The sequence below is a fragment of the Ipomoea triloba genome, chromosome 15 (assembly GCF_003576645.1).
Source record: "Ipomoea triloba cultivar NCNSP0323 chromosome 15, ASM357664v1".
Taxonomy (NCBI): Eukaryota; Viridiplantae; Streptophyta; class Magnoliopsida; order Solanales; family Convolvulaceae; genus Ipomoea; species Ipomoea triloba.
In genome coordinates this window covers 26,999,323-27,017,846 of record NC_044930.1, presented here as the reverse complement: position 1 = coordinate 27,017,846, position 18,524 = coordinate 26,999,323, and the positions used below count along the sequence as shown (strand labels likewise).

At 35.8% G+C, this 18,524-nt stretch overlaps 2 protein-coding genes across 3 annotated transcripts; both read left to right on the top strand.

Annotated features, from left to right (window-relative positions):
• The first annotated feature begins 216 nt into the window (after positions 1-216).
• On the top strand, positions 217-7,496 carry LOC116006935 (uncharacterized protein At4g15970-like). 2 transcript variants are annotated; one of them, XM_031247461.1, is made up of 3 exons: positions 217-561; positions 2,905-3,273; positions 6,927-7,496. In XM_031247461.1, the coding sequence occupies exons 1-3, from the start codon at positions 250-252 to the stop codon at positions 7,371-7,373; spliced, it is 1,128 nt and encodes a 375-aa protein (XP_031103321.1). In that variant the 5' UTR covers positions 217-249; the 3' UTR covers positions 7,374-7,496. The 2 variants fall into 2 exon arrangements, with proteins under 2 accessions (XP_031103321.1, XP_031103320.1); XM_031247460.1 differs by having other exon boundaries at positions 6,888-7,496.
• A 3,428-nt stretch (positions 7,497-10,924) lies between these two features.
• LOC116007300 (protein ACTIVITY OF BC1 COMPLEX KINASE 1, chloroplastic) lies at positions 10,925-17,680 on the top strand. The gene is made up of 14 exons (XM_031247942.1): positions 10,925-11,354; positions 11,475-11,681; positions 12,894-12,983; positions 13,084-13,230; positions 13,651-13,815; positions 14,123-14,263; positions 14,343-14,522; positions 15,571-15,766; positions 16,146-16,273; positions 16,498-16,569; positions 16,796-16,911; positions 17,000-17,147; positions 17,253-17,322; positions 17,455-17,680. Exons 1-14 carry the CDS (start codon positions 11,064-11,066, stop codon positions 17,517-17,519), a joined length of 2,016 nt encoding a protein of 671 aa, XP_031103802.1. The 5' UTR covers positions 10,925-11,063; the 3' UTR covers positions 17,520-17,680.
• The last annotated feature ends 844 nt before the right edge of the window (positions 17,681-18,524 follow it).

Genomic DNA, 18,524 nt, shown 5'->3' with positions numbered 1-18,524 from the left:
TGTGCGAGACTTTTGTGTTCAGTTGAATTACTATGATTTGTTTCCACATATTAATTAATAATTTAGAAGAAAAAGGTGTTATAACTTATAAGCATATAACTTGGGGAGGGGGGAAAAGTGCAATTTCTCCCTTATACTCCGTATAATTTTAAAGAGTATGGTGTAGGAGTATATAAATATATATATGCTATGTGTAGGAATTGAAGGAGAAGGTATTAAGGTTTGCCTTTAATTTGTTGTTGAAGTAAGATGTCATACCCCACTGGGGCATCAACATACGAAATAATAATGGAAAATTTGGGAGGAGAAAGAAAAAACAGTAACAAAGATGAAGAAAAGTTGGTGGAGGAGGAGGCCGGCGCCAATCAACCCTTCCACCACAACCGCCACCGCGTTATTCCGAGTAACGTTGTCAAAATCCTTGTCCCTTTTACAATCGTAACGTTGTCGTGCCTCCTTCTTTATCGATCCACCTCTACCGGAAAACTTTTCCCCAACCTCTCCTACTTGAAACATGGAAACTTTTCTGCTCCCAACAAAACCATTCCTTCTTCATCCACGGTAAGTTATTCAATCCCAGCCATCATCTGCCGTTGATCAACAGGTTTTTATTTATTTATTTATTTATTTATTTATTTATTTAATGTTAATTATCCTCCACTCTGTATAGTTTAACACAGTATAGAATTGAATTTAGTTATTGAATTTCATAAGGTCTACGAGTCTATCTATAATTCTATATATAGGACATTATCATCTTTAATTATTATTTTTTTTTGCTGTTGAGATTTATTTATTTTAATTTTAAAGGTGGAAGTGGAACAGAATTTGGTCACCGGTTCTTAATTAATGCATTAATTAAACAAGTTATTATTTTCCAACCAAATTAAATGATGTTGAATTTTCAAAAAAAAATGCTGTTGAGATTTCAATAATTTAATTTGAAAGGAAAATATTATATTAACTCTTATTTTATACTTTTTTTTTTACTTTGAAACTCAAATTTTATACATTTTTCTTAGAATCTAATGAAAAAGATAATTTATCATTATTTGGTATCCATGAAATAAGAGCGAAAGAGTATAATTCAATTTAAATATGGTATTGTAATTGTAATATTTTCTTTAATTTTAAAACCTGAATTTATTGGCATGGAAGTTTAATACATTTTGGAATTTTGTTTTTTTTTTGTTTTTTTTTTGTGATGTATATGTAGATTCTTAGTCTTTAATTTCATGAATTTTCTCTTTCATTAATTTCTGTTAGGACTCTTGTAATTTTAGTTGTAGTATAACTCTGCATTATGTATATATTTTCATTATATTGTATTTTTAGTTAATCCAAAATATAATCCTAATCCTTCTTTCTTTTACTTTTCAAAAATTTTGAACTATCCAAATTATTTGTACCAGTGAATGGACATTTTGTATTTTGTGTTTTCATTATTTAATATATAAACTAAAAGTCTAAAACAATCAATATAGCAGGAGTGCAAGCTAAGTTTTCAGTTACCCAATTTTGTCTCTTCTACCTTAAAGACAAGTAAAAGAAGTAAATAAGGGAATGTTACCCTCTGTGTGTGTGTGTGTGTATATATATATATGCACACACTATACATTTATGTAATTTCATAGTATCTATGGCATAAATTTTCTAGGAGCTAGCCAGTAGTGATAATTATTAAGTTGGTTCCACAATGATATGTAAATAAATAGATTTTTAAGAGTTAAGCTACAACAAATTCTTAGTTAGTTTTAATTTATTCAAGATTTCAAGTTATGTATACTCAATTTGCACAATAACCTAGAGTGCAAGCTTTGGATTATTTACTTTTAGATAAATCGTTATTAATCCGTAGTATGTATCAAATTTTAATTTAAATAGTTATTTAGTATGTATCATTTGCTTTACGTAAACTAATCCTTTTTTGTTTTTAAAATTTGTCTGATATACCATCTAATGTGAGACATAGTTATTAATCCGTAGAAAAGTATTATATTTTTACTAAAAAATATTACATAATATTTGTTTATCTAAGAAAGAAAGAGGAAAAGAAAAAGCATCTTCTAATTGTTTGTTCAAACTAAATGAGCTCATTCTTTGTTGCTTCCTCTAAATAGTAAATTCAAAGAAATTATTTCATTGATAGTCTAATGGTCATTTTCAGGAAAAGTTAGCTTTTCTTGCTTAAAATTCGATATAATAATTTAACTAATTTTCCTTTTTTAGAATAAATTATTGTTCCAGGCCAAATTAATAAAAAGGGACTTTTTTGTTTGAATAATACCATGATTTTTGTCATCATTCTAGATGGAAGAATGGAATAGCTGAACAACCTATGATGTAATTACTATATTTTATTGCTAATTTATTATTAGGGTTTCCCGGTGTGGGCCCGGCCCTGCCCAAGTCAGATCTTAGGATATCTATTATTCTTCAAATTATTATATATATTTTTACCATTTGACACTTAAGAATAATTTATTATTTATGTATGTCAGCATGTTAATATATACATATGTATAAAACATATTATTGTATCTGCACAGTCACCTACGGTATCCCTAAACTTACCACTTACTCCGTATTATTAAATATTAAAGAACAATTTTCATTTTTTAGCTGAGTTTTATGGGAGAGGGGATGATTGTTCAAGTCAAATATTAGAAAACATAACCAATTTAGTTGGTATGAGTGATAGTACAGTATAACTAATAGACTAGCACTTTGTACTTTAATTGAGTCAGTATAGTGTAAACACGAATTAGTCTAAGTATGTATAGTAAATTTAATTTTAATAACTCATAAAAAAAATACAAAAGCAGTGAGTTAATAATTAATAAACCATCTCTTCGATCTTATTAAATTAGTAATTAATTTCAGTTGCATACTCTTAACTGCTAGGAAAAGGTGGTGGAGAACAGTGTAGAGAAAGTGTTGGAGAAGGCAGCCATGGCAAACAAAACAGTGATCATAACAACCTTAAACGCAGCATGGACAACCTCGGGCACCATATTTGATCTGTTTTTGGAGAGTTTTAGGATTGGGAACCAAACAGAAGGCCTGTTGAAGCACGTGGTAGTCGTGGCCTTGGACAAAACCGCTTACGCTCGATGCCGTGAGTTACACCCTCATTGCTACAGCTTGAGCACTGACGGAGTTGACTTCTCCGGCGAGGCGCATTTCATGAGCCAAGACTACTTGAAGATGATGTGGAGGAGGATTGACTTTTTGCGGGTGGTTCTCGAAATGGGATATAGCTTCATTTTTACGGTATGTATATATATTAGCATATTTTTGAATTAGTAATTATTGTTGGTCAGGGTTGATGAATGGTCAAGTTTAGCAATTGGTGGATAGGAAATTGTTGGGCAGATGGTGCTGAAGGTCAAGTCAAACACGCAGGAATATAATGGCGGTATAAGGAAAAAGTTGTGCTTTCGCTTCTTTTATAGTATGGGTAAAATCCTGCCTTGTGATCCTAGTTGGTAAAGAATCACAAGGAATATAATTGAACCAACCTAAGTTACTTATAGTTGATTGGCTCAAACAAATAGGGAAATTATTCGAACTCGTACTTGTGGTTACAAGAGTTGATCTTTTGCCATCTTATTAGTTGGGGATAGTAGCGGTAAGCACGCCAAATCTAGCAACGGGTGACTAGGGATTGTTGGGTGGAGGTCAGTGAATAGTCGCCTTTCAAAAATGTGATGGATGGCGGTATAAAAAAAATGAAATTATACCTTAACAATTATAGTTTTTAATGTAACTAGTAATTAGGATGAGGATTTGATATATCTGTAATCGTTCAATTGAATAACAAAACAGTACAACACATATAATAAATAACATAAGCTAGAGTCCTAATAGAATACAAATAATATGTGAAATAATATATTCCTAACACTCCTCCTCAAGCTCAAGAGGAGTGAGAAACGATATTGAGCTTGTCCCGAAGTGAAACAAACCGCATACTTGACAGTGGTTTGGTGAAGATGTCTGCAAGCTGGTCCTTCGTAGAGATGAAATGTACCTGCAACTCCTTCTTGGACACCTTATCCCGAACAAAATGATAATCAATTTCTACGTGCTTAGTGCGCGCGTGAAAAACGGGATTAGCACATAAGTAAGTAGCACCAAGGTTGTCACACCACAACCGAGACACTGAACCATAGGACTGACCAATCTCACGGAGTAGAGACACCAACCAAGTAACCTCCGTAGAGACATTAGCAAGGGCCTTGTACTCAGCTTTAGTGGAAGAACGAGCAACAGTCCGCTGTTTCCGGCACGACAACGAGACCAAATTACCACCAAGAAAAACAGCAAAGCCACTAGTAGATTTTCGATCCTCCGGACTACCAACCCAATCCGAATCCGAGAATGCATGCAGGTCCGCAGACATAGACGGAGAGACACGAAGCCCAAAATGTAGAGTGCCCTTAATATACCGTAAGACACGCTTCAACATACCCCAGTGTACCGTGGTTGGAGCATGCATATGTTGATAGAGTTTGTTCACCGCAAATGACAGATCCGGACGAGTCACAGTGAGATACTGAAGAGCACCCGCGAGGCTGCGGTACTGCGTCGGGTCAGCATAAGGAACAAAGAATCAGCAGGATCCCGAACTAAAGACACCGGAGTAGAAACAGGTTTACAATCAACCATCCCGGAACGCCTGAGAATATCCGTCATATAGCGTTGCTGAGAGAGAAGCATGCCACCAGAGATAGGAATCGTCTGAATACCAAGAAAGAACGACGGAGGATCCCAAACTAAAGACACCGGAGTAGAAACAGGTTTACAATCAACCATCCTGGAACGCCTGAGAATATCCGTCATATAGCGTTGCTGAGAGAGAAGCATGCCACCAGAGATAGGAATCGTCCGAATACCAAGAAAGAACGACGGAGCCCCCATATCACGAACCTTGAACTCCACCGCCATCTTTGCAATAAGACCCGAGACACGACCCGGATCAGACCCCATAATGAGAATATCATCAACATAGACCAACAAATATAACTGCATAGAACCAGCGGAATAGACAAACAGTGAAACATCCGTTTTCGACGGAACAAACCCAACAGAAACCAGAAAATCATGTAATCTGGTGAACCACGCACGAGGTGCCTGTTTCAGGCCATACAAAGAACGCTGAAGTAAACAAACATGATCCGGCTGAGTCTTGTCTTCGTAGCCTAGGGGTTGCCGCATATACACCGTCTCTACCAAAGCACCATTCAAGAAGGCATTATGTATGTCCAGCTGCCGAATATTCCATCCTCGAGACACAGCCAAAGATAAAAGAAGCCGAACTGTAGTCGGCTTGACCACCGGGCTGAAAGTGTCAAATAAATCTTGTCAAGCCACCTGATTGAAACCCTTCGCCATAAGACGAGCCTTATAACGCTCAATAGAGCCATCCGCCTTCCTCTTAGCCCGAAACACCCATTTGCACCCCACAACATTCATACCTGGAGCAAATGGAACCAGCCGCCACGTGTGATTGTGAAGAAGCGCATTAAACTCAAGATCCATCGCCTCACGCCACTCGGGCACCTGAACCGCCTGAGAATAGCAGGTAGGCTCAGGTAAACCAACCACCGAAGTCAAAGCAACATGTTGAGTCGGCCCCATGCTACGTAATGCCATAGAGTGAGATCGAGGACCCTGTATGACGGCTCGTGAACGAGCACGACCAGTCCTAGGCTGAGCAGTAGTCACACCAACCGGCACTATACCTGAAGACTCACGAACCGGGCTATGGTCCGCAGCAGCCGCACCAACCGGCCCATGAACCGGGACAGGATCCCCAGCATCAAGACCCGGAGCTGCCACGGAAACAACCGGAGCAACCCCCCAAGGAACAGAGACTGGCACAGAAGTCTGCAAAGAATCAGAAGCAGCAAAAGGGAAAACAGTCTCATCGAATCGCACATGGCGACAGATAAAAACCTTGTTAGTGCTGAGATCTAAATAACGATAGCCACGGAAAGAGTCAGGATAACCAAGAAAGACACAAGGAGTAGAGCGAAACTGAAGGTTATTACGATTGTAAGGCCGTAAAAGTGGAAAGCAGAGACAGCTAAAAATACGCATGAATGAATAAGAGGGCGGAGACCGATGTAAACGAAAATGTGGCGAGTCATTATTTAACACACGAGTAGGCATACGATTAATCAGATAGACAGATGTCTCAAAGGCAATGTCCCAAAAACGAGAAGGAACAGACGGATGGGCCATTAATGCCAAGCCCATTTCAACAACATGCCTATGCCTACGTTCAACGCGACCATTCTGCTCATGAGTATACGCACAGGATTGCCTGTGACGAATACCAAGAGCAGACAGAGTCGCGTGAAGTTTCTTATATTCTCCCCCTAATCAGATTGTAGAGACACAATTTTACGAGAAAACGAGCGTTCAACTAGTGACCGAAACTTGTCAAAAATAGAATACAAATCCGATTTTGCACGCATAGGATAAAGCCAGGTAAATCGCGTGTAATCATCAACAAATAAAACAAAATAACGGAAGCCACCAAAAGAAATTAAAGGCGCAGGGCCCCAAATATCAGTATATATTAATTCCAATACATGAGAGCTAGATTGACCGACACGGGGTAAAGGTTTCCCTGATCTGCCATAGAACTGCCATAGAAGGAGAGTCCTGGAGACTACTAATACCAGATGAGGATTTGATATATCTGTAATCGTTCAATTGAATAACAAAACAGTACAACACATGTAATAAATAACATAAGCTAGAGTCCTAATGGAATACAAATAATATGTGAAATAATATATTCCTAACAATTAGTGTCTGATCCTAACAGTTTTCTATGATACGGTCCTACATAAATTTTTATATTTTTTTAATAGGATGCTGATATAATGTGGCTTCGTCAACCATTCTCACAGTTCTACCCGGACACCGACTTTCAAATCGCATGCGACCACTACTGGCATGACTCTTCCGACCTAAACAACTCCCCAAACGGCGGCTTCAACTACGTAAAATCAAACAACCGCTCCATCGAATTTTACAAATTCTGGTACAAATCGAGGGAGGCTTTTCCGGGGAAGCACGACCAGGACGTGCTAAACATCATCAAATTTGATCCTTTCATTAAACAGATTGGGTTAAAAATAAGGTTTCTGAACACGGCTTACTTCGGGGGGTTTTGCGAGCCCAGCAAAGACCTTAATCTGGTGCGCACCATGCATGCCAATTGCTGTATTGGTCTTGACAACAAAATTCATGACCTTAAAATGGTTATTGATGATTGGAAGAAGTATATGGGATTAGCCAGCAATGAGAGGACATCCAGGCCACAAACATGGACCGTTCCAAGACGATGTGGGTAAATAAGAGTAATATTATATGTAATCATACTTTCTACTCTATTTTTTTTTTATCTTCTGCTGATATGTTATGTTTTGATTGATTTAAAGAACAAAGTGATCACTGTTCCGCAACTATAATATTGATTTAAAGAACAAAGTTATTACTGTTCCGCAACCATACTATTTTAAGTTAGCTCCGGTTATAGACAACTTATTAATTTGTTTTATTTCTTTGTGATCCTTTGCCGGTTAAAATCGCAAGACAGTTTTATCTTGATGCACTTTCAAATAACGATTATAGACTTTTTTGTAAATCAACCTACAATATGAGAGAGTCACTATATGTCATCTGAGCACAAAATGCTTGGAGTATGAGTCTGATTCTAATATTAAATTGAATGCTTTATTCCGTTGCTAACATGATAATTTATGCTCAATATATACCAACTATTTAAATGGTACGGTCTTTCTTGTTTGAGGTAACCCTCACTACTACATTATTGTTGATTCTTAATTAACTGTGACATATAGTGCGTAATATTGATGAACAGGTAATGAGTTCGGAGCGAGGTAGTAGATTCTTTAGTTTATGTGAAATTATTCATTCAGAATCTTATTTGTCATTTATGTTTTAGATTAGCTAATTTAAGATTTGGGCCACACTGGGCTAGTGGAAATTGGGCTAAGGCCCACAATATAATTTCATGTCATTGAGTTTAAGAGTCCGTACTGCATAGCCCCAAAGAGATATATACATTAGTTTCGTTACTTCCTAGCGCAAATATTATTGTGGACCGCGGTCCACAATGGATTGTGGTCTATTAATCAAAACAACGTTGTTTTGATTAATAAAAAGAAATGGCTGAAACAGCTCCGTTTCACACCGTTAACCCTGTGTGTTTTATTTTATATACACCGCAATTCCCTTTTAACATAACTACAGTTCCTTTTCGATATAAATATAGTTTCATTCGATATTATACACTCAAATATGTGAGTTTCATTTCAACACAACTATAATACACTGCAGTTTCTTTTCAACACAACTACAATATCATTTCGATATAACTACAGTTTCATTGGACAATATACACTCAAATACGTAAAACTGTTATTCAGTTTCATTTTATATACACTGCAGTTTCCTTTCAACACAACTACCGTTTCATTTTGATATAAATACAGTTTCATTTGATAATATAAAAATAAATCTGAGACCATATCTTTTGAAATAAACTATAATTTTATTTACGGAATTCTGTTAAGACTTGATAGCAGTCGTTTCTTTACTTAATGAAACGGTGACGTTTTGGAACTATGGTCTACCATATAATGCTCGTTCCTTATGCCTGCAAAATATAATAATATTTGACTTACATTAAAAAATGATTGAACTTCAAGACTCAAGGTGATCCATATTCTTCATGACTTCATATTTTATAAAGATTTTCAGTTATTCTTTTTTATATTACATTTTAACAACGTTACAACATAATATAATTCAGGGCGATGAGAAACATATTAGATTAATAGTATTTTTTTTTTCAGTTGTTAGTGTACATATTATACACCTTGAACTACCTTTTATTGGCTTAATTATTAATTAAAAACATATGTTATGTCATTAGGTAGTTTGGTCCGTTATCTTAAATCGGCAGTTTCTTCACTTCAGGATGTTATTGCTGCTACAGAATCTAAGCTGCTCGCGACTCATCGTCAAATTAATGTCTTAGAGGAACAGCTTGCTTCACCAGATCCAGATGTTGAAGGCCCTTCACAGGACGATGAGGACACTCCGTCAGGTTCCCTAGTCCACTAATAGATGATCACTTTGATAATTTTTTGTCAACAAAGGGGGAGAATAATGTTAGGGGGAGCAACTTTAGCAACTCTTGTGTTTGGTTTTGTATGACTCATTATGATCTGGTTGACTCTTTTTGCTAGTTCTTTGCTGATAATCAAGTTGTTGCTTTGTTTTTTGATAAGTGTTTATTTGGCTTTAAATGTGTTATGTGGTCGATGTGTTATGTGTTTAATGTGTTACGTGTGCTCTATGAATATATGTTTCCTTGGTTGAAAATGTGTTGTGTTGAGAAGTCAATCAGTCCATGATGAGTTATGAGTTAAGTTGCTGATGGTTGTCCCTAGTTTGAGCTGATACGGTTTACCTCTGTAGGATGTCTTTATAAACAAATATAAATTGGTGGCACTTTAATAAAAGTTTGCTTTTGCTTATGCATGCCCCAATTTTATATTTGTATAGATTTTTGACAAATAATTGCCAAAGGGGGAGTTTGTTAGTGTACATATTATACACCTTGAAGTACCTTTTATTGGCTTAATTATTAGTCAAAAACATATGTTATGTCATTAGGTAGTTTGGTCCGTTATCTTGGTTGAAGGCAGTTTTTCTCACATACTCTGGAGCAGCGCCAGCGAGTAGTCCAGTGGACGGGATTTATTCAAATCAGAATTCAATCATCATGATCCTCATTTTACTCAGATCTAATCTTATGGCTGATCCTTATTTGGAGTGGTTTTCAGCTGCAAACATTAAGGGAAGGTTGGTTAATGGCTTGGCTATAAATATAGCTCTATTACATGGGATTTATTACGCCAATTACTATTCTAAATCCCACTTCCATTATTCTTTCGAATCAGATTCTATAAGAGGATTTCATACTGATTTTTCTACAGTTCTTCATGTGTTCTTATTCTGGTTGCTTGAAGATTCAGCCGTGTTGGTGAATCGTGATGTATTGCACAGTGTCAGCTCCAAGATGAGGAAGGCTTAGTTAGGAGTATCTTTTTTGTAACCATTAGTGTAGGATGGTTATTGTTAGACTCATTGTAACCCCTGTGATCATCTAGTGGATTGGGCTGACGTGAAGTGCCCCGCAGACGTAGGAGTGGAGCTCCGAACTGCGTGATCAATTCTGGTGTCTGGTTCCATTTTTATCGCTTTATTTTCTTGTTGTTTATTTATCTATTTTTATAATTTAATTCTTTCAGATAAATATTTCCTTTAAAATAAAGTTGGAACCTTTAGCTAAATTGTACATTCAAGACCCACAATACAATTTCATCAGTGACCAGGGAATTCATAGTCACTATTTGAAGATGTGTGTAAACTTGATATTACAATTTTATTTAGTAAAAAAATACAAGGAGATAAACTAACTTAAGTTGACAAGTTCAAATCATGAATACTAATATACTACTCTTGTTGGAAATTAAACTTGTAATCTTGTGGAGCGAATTTGTAACTTTGTGATTACAAAGTCAACATTAGTAATTTGGTTGTCAACATTACTAACTTGGTTGGGATTGTCCCTCTTAGTATTAGTATATTTTGATTATCACGCCAATTACTATATAGTGTGATGACACTTTGTTACTATAGGCAATTACATGATCGAATTAGGCGTGGGAGGCATTGATTCGTTAAACTGAAAATAATTGAAAAAGTTTAGAACTTTTGAGTAACTTGATTGGGATTAGATTATAAGTATAGTTTTTGTTTATTTGGGTTAGTTGGCAGATCAATCTGAAGCTGAAGCCACTCGATTTGCTACGGTTGCATAAGTTGAAGCTGAAAGAAATCCACCACAAACATACCGCTCATCATCCCTTTCCCTTTATGCGTCTCCCAATTTTCCTCTTTTCATTTCCTTCCATATTTTAACTAAAGACAAGGCAGAGAGAGGAGCCATGGGAGTGGTGGTTTGCAGCTCAAGCTGCTTCTACTCTTCTTTTTGTTCATTACCTTCCACTGAAATTCAATGCAAGAGAAAAAGCAAGAAGCAGCTGCTTTTTGGTCCCGTTAAGCCCCCGAAGCGCTTCTCATCGCCCAGTATCTACGCAGTCAACACCTCTTCCACTCAGGAATCCATCCAATCAGTAGAATTGCAACCTAAAGACCCTTTCACCAACAGCGCTCTCGAGCAGCTCGATATCGAGCGTGGAGTTTGCATTCCCTTCCGCAAATACTCCCCCGAATCAGTGTGTACATTTTACTAATGCATTTTCTCCATTTCATTTGTTTTGTAAAATTTATTTTCTTCAATTAAGCTTTGTGTGTTTTGGGGATTACTGATTTTGAAGTGATTGCTGATTGGTTAGGTGAAAAATAAGGTTTTGGAGTCAAGGGGGGCAATATTGTCCTTGATTGGTAGAGGGGTAGAGATAGTATGGAATTTGGGGCTTTATTGGACGAGTTTAGTGTATGATTATGTTGTGGGTCGTGATCAAGAAGTTGTTCCTTTCCGCGCTCGCCAGCTGAGGCAACTCTTGTGTGACTTGGGGCCTTCCTTCATCAAAGCTGGACAGGTTATGTTCTTTCCTTCATTTCAATTTTTAGATAGACTTAAATTTTGATTGTGTATAGTTCAGCTTAGCTTAGAAGACCTCATATTCTGACCACATGCTAGCATGTTCTTGTTCTACCTATTGACCAATGCCATGCTATTTCAAAGAAATTGGAAAGTCTTAACAGCCTTTGTGCAACATCTCCGATATAGGTATTAGGGAGGAAATAAAAACCAGTGCTCTAATTCGGAAATTAGACATTTCAAGTGGTTCTTGATGACAAGTAATTGGATCTTCGGGAAGAAGGCCTGAAATGAAGGGGAAGTGAAGATATCATGCATGCTTTGTTTAGGAGTATGACTGATGTCCAATGTGATTTTGCCTACCTGTAATATTAGAAAGCAAAGGCATGCATCTCATTCTATTAAGTCTGATAAGATGACATGGAGATTGGAGCTCTTTCTTAATGATATGAGCAAGAATGAATAAGCTTGCTTGTCCCCGAATTTTATGAAAACATAGTGCTAGAGGAGTGTGGACCTTAATAAAGTGCTTTCATCACATCTAGCAAAAATATGCCATTGGCCCATTGCAATGGTTCACAAATGTGACTGTAATTGTATTTAGCCTCTATGATATCTTATAAATTTGACTGATCACGTTTTCTGTTGAATTCCTCAATTCCTTTGATCAACTATTACATTTGAAAAATTGACCACATGTCTCTTCACAACATTCATAATCTACTTTAGTAAATACTCCTTTCATCCCAAAATTATTCTCTCTTTCAGCTTTAATGTTTAGGGAAATAAGTTTTTATTTTTGTTTTTAAAATTTTTTGATGGCCTGATGTGTAATAAGTGATATATTTATAATATCCTTTTAAGCAATTAAATGTGTATGTTTTCACTTAAAGTGATAGAATGGTAGAATAAGAAAATGTATGTACTAACATTGTAGCTTCTTGAAGAAGACAAAGCTAATGGGATATCCCAAAATAGAAAGTGTGATGAAAATAGTTGGACAGAGATAATAAAAAGTATGGAAAAGAATATATTACAGAAGCCACAAAATAATGGAGACAATTTATTAAGTAACAATAACCTGTAAGACCTTCAACCCTTTAGTTTCCTATGGTTTTTGGCTTTTTGCTTACAGTTTATTGTCTGTTTTTATGAAAATTCTCATGCTGATTTACAGAACAACCTTGCCTCTGTTTATTTTCTTTGGCAGGTGCTTGCAAATAGGCCTGATATTATTAGAGAAGATTACATGAAAGAACTTTGCATTCTTCAGGATGATGTTCCTCCTTTTCCTAATCAGGTAACGAGTTGATTAGCTTAGTCTGCTGATGAATTTTGTCTGTTATGATGCTTCTTCAGCATAGTTTATCTATGAGTAGCAATCATTAACAATGGTTTAGGTTGCTTTCAACATCATAGAAGAGGAATTGGGCCAACCTCTTGAAGCTGTTTTCAGCAAAATATCTTCGGGGACTATAGCAGCTGCAAGTTTGGGTCAAGTTTATCGAGCTACATTACGTGCAACAGGGGAGGATGTTGCTATTAAGGTTGTGTAAAATTTTAATCCACATATAATTGTTGTTTGTTTAACTTTTGCTGGATCTATTAACCATACGTTATACTAATACTATTTTCCCTGCTTGGCCTGATTTGTTGAAACTCTTTTTCATTCATAGGATAAAACAAAAATACCTGAATATCTTTACCAGTCTATTTTACTTTCCACAAGAGTGCAAAAGTATACTATATTTAGTTGCAAGTTCTGATATTTGGATACGATATCCTCTATTAAATCTTTTATCCTGCCCACCCTTTCCTAATACTATAATTTTGTGACAGTAAAGCAAGCAATTCATTAGTTGTTTGAGTTGCATTTATTTTAGTTATTCTTATGCAAGCTTCTGAATATTTGATTTTGTAAAGAAATGCTTTTGATATAAAGATGGATATACATTTGTTTCTTCCAGGTGCTAAGGCCTGAGATTGAGCCTATCATATACCGAGATCTTTTTCTTTTCCGAACACTGGCTTCATTCTTGAATGGAATCAGTCTACAGAAATTGGGATGCAATGCAGAACTTATAGTGGATGAATTTGGGGAGAAGCTATTGGAGGAGCTAGACTATACATTGGTAATTCATTGCATATATTTTCTATTTGGCCTAAAAAGGGATTATGAATATCTTTTATTGCATAAATTAAAAACTTTTCTTTCTTTTTGTAATGCATTAGTTAAAAAATAAAAATAAAAATCAGAGTTATAGGCAATATTTTGATTTTCACGGCCAGGGGTGGTAGAATTATGATATTTTTAGAACATATGAGCTTAACTATATGCATATGGACTGCAATATCTGAAACCTTAGTTGTGGGTAAGTGTGTTTAATTACCAAGCTCATATGATAACTTTACCTTACACCTCTTTCTTTGCTTCTCCAGGAAGCTCGCAACATTGAGGATTTCTTGGAAAATTTCAAGAATGACCCCACAGTAAAAATTCCTCAAGTTTACAAAAAACTTTCTGGTCCACGTGTTTTAGTAATGGAATGGATCGATGGAGTACGATGCACTGACCCAGAGGTGTGACTCTTAAGCTTTTTATAAGTGCTGGTTTTGAAGAATAGTTCTTGTCTTGATATATATTTGTATTATGTTTCAGGGAATCAAGGAGGCAGGAATTGATATAGATGGTTTTTTGACAGTAGGAGTTAGTGCAGCCTTGAGGCAGTTACTTGAATTTGGCCTATTCCATGGTGATCCACACCCTGGAAATATCTTTGCAATGCGTGATGGCCGTATTGCATACGTTGACTTTGGGAATGTTGCTGTTCTAAGTCAGGTAATTTTAACTTCCTAAGAACATAGACTTTTGCAATGACAGGTTGATAAACATGTTCCTGTTGACTTTACCTTTTCTGTTTTTCTGCATATCCATGACATTCACACAGTCATACTAAGAATTAATTCTACTTTTGGTTTGTAAGGTCCCTTTAATATAATGGCATTTCCATTGCTTCCTCCCAAGTTAAAAATTGGACATGAATGGTCCCTCAACTACTGAAATTGGATGGGGAAATAAAGGACCATTTCTGTCCAACTTCAAATAGTTGGGGAACTGCTACTGTAATAGAAATTTGACATGACTGGCTCTCAAATATTGAATAGAAATGGTCCACCTATTTTTAGAAACTGGATGCAAATGGCCTGTCCTTCCATTAACAAAAACCTAGGAAAAGGTCCATTTTTGTACTATTTTGTTAAGAGTAAAGAAACAGGGAATGTGAAAGAAAGATGAAATGGTTTTATTGAATGTGAAGGAGGAACAGGGCTGTCACTAGACACCATCCTGCAAGAGTTTCAGGTTCTTGCCCAGCTGCTACAGCTATACTGGAACTTATAATAGATGATTGGATGCCCTCCTCTCTTGAGGAGGTTACAATTTATAATGTGGTGTAGTAAATAAGTATAGTAAAAGGAGAGGATTATGAAGCTGATTTATTTCTGTCAGTTCCCATGATTTAGGCTTCTCCCCTGATCTGTGCATTGGCTGTCTGATTTGCCTGATTTTTTGTCCAGACTTCCTGATTTCCCTTCTTGTGTTGAATCCCTTTTTTGCATGAGTAAACCACCCATTCTTTTAGGTGCATATCATATTTTCAATAGCTGAGGGGCCATTCTTCATTTTTTACATATGGAGAAAGATTGAATTGTCACTATCTTTTGTTTATTCTTCTACTCTTTGTTTGTATGAGTGGTCATCTAAGTGTATCTCTAATTATCTGCTTGCAAATATCAGCTAACTTTTCTATTTCACACTTTCATGGTAATAGAAATATTACCAAAAACATGAAGAGCGTTTATCAATTCACTTCCCTTTTCCTTTTCAGCAAAATAAACAGATTTTGATTGATGCTGTTGTCCATGCTGTAAATGAGGACTATGCTGAAATGGCCAATGATTTTACTAGACTTGGTTTCCTAGCTAGTGGTACTGATGTGTCCCCCATTGTCCCAGCTCTGGAAGCAATTTGGCAGAATTCACTTGAAAAAGGACTTGCTGACTTTAACTTCAGAAGTGTTACAGGTAATGTTGATGTGTTTTTGTTGCTTAATCTTAACCTCCTTTTATCTGTAAGAGTGGCATGTGTGACCCCTTATTGAGAGAGAGAGAGAGAATTCTGATCTATTGGCTTAGGATGAATAAGCATCATTACCTAATTACAGATTTTTAAATTTTTTTTTTTTTAAATTTTATAACTGGTATCGTGATTGGGGATTGCGGTGAACATCTTTCATGCTCATTCATTGTAATAGAATTCACATTTGCACTTTTACTTTATAGTTTCTAGCTTGCTTTATGATACATGTGCAAATTTAGGGCGTTTCTTGCAGATGCAGATGCAGCTGCCTCAGCTTTTAATTCTTATGAATTGATATGATAATGCATGTTTTGCATGATGCAGGAAAGTTTAACCAACTAGTTTACAACTATCCGATTCGTATCCCAGAGAGGTTTTCTCTTGTTATTCGTTCTCTATTGACTCAGGAAGGCATCTGTTTGACATTGGAGCCAGATTTCAAATTTCTTGAGGTGAACTGAACCATCTTGTTCTTTGACCCTTCTCTGAAAGTGTATTGTACCTCTGAATTATTTGACAAACTACCTTCTACTGGATTCAACACAACTTAAATGGCCTCCCTTTCTGTTTTTGATTTGTTTTCTGGTTACTTGAGAATTGTTTCAAATGATTTTTAGGTAACCCAGAAGTTTTCAATTTAATTATGTCTCCCTATTAAGCTGAAGAATTTTTCCAGGTTGCGTATCCTTATGTTGCGAAGCGCCTTCTTACAGATCCTAACCCTGCTTTACGGGAACGCCTTATACAGGTTGGTTAAATACTAGAAATACACAGGGCATACCCCGGTCCAAAAGGAAATACAAGATCCACCATTTTAAAGCATGCCCTTTTCTGCTTCATCTATATGTAGACTTAGTGTGGTTTCCTTGTGGAATTCATTTGATATGCTCTGAATGCTGCACTAGGTGGTGGCGAAACCTTGTTTCCTTCCTAAATTTCTTCTTACGCGGCATGGCTGCTGGTTCATTTGTCAGGTTTTATTCAAGGATGGTGTCTTCCAGTGGAAACGGCTGGAGAATCTAATAGTTCTTGCCAAGGAAAACGTGGCAAAGATGAGCAGCAACCCTGCATTGAAAGGGAATGGCAGCATGTGAGTGTCTACTTGTTGTGTCTCAACTTTAATTTGTTTGCAGCTTTTAGTTCAACTCACCTGAATGAATATAAAACACATTGGACAGACAAAAGTACAAAGACATTAGAGTTGAACGAAGGTTGGATCTGACAGACACAATCAAGGATGGAGCTCGAGTGTTCCTTCTGGATGAAGGCATTCGCAGGAAGCTTCTTCTTGCTCTCACCGAAGACTCTAAACTTCACATTCAAGAGGTATGTATGTATGTATATTCACCATAAAGAAGAATGATTTTAATTTGCGGTTATGGATTATGGATAAATAAAGCAATGGCTAAGGTTCCGGTTATTGTACTGCAGCTTGTGGATGTATACCGATTGCTTGAAGACCAAATTGACATACCTTCAGTAGCAAGGGAAGTTGTTGAAGGTGATGTCAAATTTGTTTCAAACCACTTTTTTTTTTTAAAACACTCGTGATTCTTTACAAGATAGTATCTGTTTTATATTTTTTCAAACTTTTCAACCATCCATTTCTCAAACTTCATAATTAATGGTGCAGATCTTCCATCCCTTGCGCGTGATGTCATGCTCTCATGGACCAACTCCGTCTTATCAGACAGATAAGATGCCATGCTGCATTGCTTTGCTGCTGTACAGAAGTAATATTTACAAAAACCCTTTTTTTTTTCCTGTCTTTCTTGTTTGGTTAATAAGCTGTCTACTACAACATTAACAAAATTAATTTACTATTTGTATAATTGTATATATATAACAGTGTTAATACTTTTTTTTTTTTTTTGAATAGACATTGAACCTCTCCGACATTCTTTATACGGAGTACTCCGAGATTAATCTCGATGAATGAAAAGGAATGCGTTCATTAAAGATTAACAAAAATAAATAAATAAATAATAATAATAATAATAATAATAATAATAATAATAATAAATGGTGTAAACAGAGACAACTCGACGAGGAGAAGGTGGTGGGTGGTTTTTTAGGCGCAAAAAACCGCGTCAAGGGCGGCACGTGACCGACAGCGGCGCATTTAAAAAGTTGAATTGACGAGTCAGAGCTCCCTCTCTTCTCTTACCATACATACAACGACAAAACCAACTTTTAAACTTCACCTATACCTTGCCCTACTATTTTATTTTTTAAATTAAAATTAATTTCATTTTTTTCAAAACATTCCATTTTGTCATAGTATTATTGTATTATGACAATTTTTTTTAATGATTTTTCAACAAAATTATTTAAATGATGTTAAATAATAAATACAATGATATTTTAGTCAATTCAGTTCTAAGCTAAGTGTTAAGTCCTTTTTTTTAATCCTAAATTTATGCGTTATTTCATTTTTTTGTTTTTTATTTTAACATTCTCGTTGGTCTTAGCATAGTAGCATTATTGTGACATGATTTTTTTTTTGTCAACAAATATGTTCAAATGCCATTAAAAATGTGACTTTATTAACCACTCAAAATTCTCATTTTTTTTCTTGGTAATAAAATTGTTATCAATACATAAGTCTACTATAAAAAAAAAAAGTGTAATTGAAAAAATCACAAATCTATTTCATAACAAACCTTAAGTCTAATGCATAAGTCTACTTCATAAAAATTCACA

Coding starts and splice junctions, on each gene's coding strand:
- LOC116006935 (XM_031247460.1), top strand. CDS start 250: ATGTCATACCCCACTGGGGCATCAACATACGAAATAATAATGGAAAAT. Junction 562..2,904: donor CCATTCCTTCTTCATCCACG/GTAAGTTATTCA, acceptor CTTAACTGCTAG/GAAAAGGTGGTGGAGAACAG. Junction 3,274..6,887: donor GATATAGCTTCATTTTTACG/GTATGTATATAT, acceptor TTTTTTTAATAG/GATGCTGATATAATGTGGCT.
- LOC116007300 (XM_031247942.1), top strand. CDS start 11,064: ATGGGAGTGGTGGTTTGCAGCTCAAGCTGCTTCTACTCTTCTTTTTGT. Junction 11,355..11,474: donor GCAAATACTCCCCCGAATCA/GTGTGTACATTT, acceptor CTGATTGGTTAG/GTGAAAAATAAGGTTTTGGA. Junction 17,148..17,252: donor CTAAACTTCACATTCAAGAG/GTATGTATGTAT, acceptor ATTGTACTGCAG/CTTGTGGATGTATACCGATT.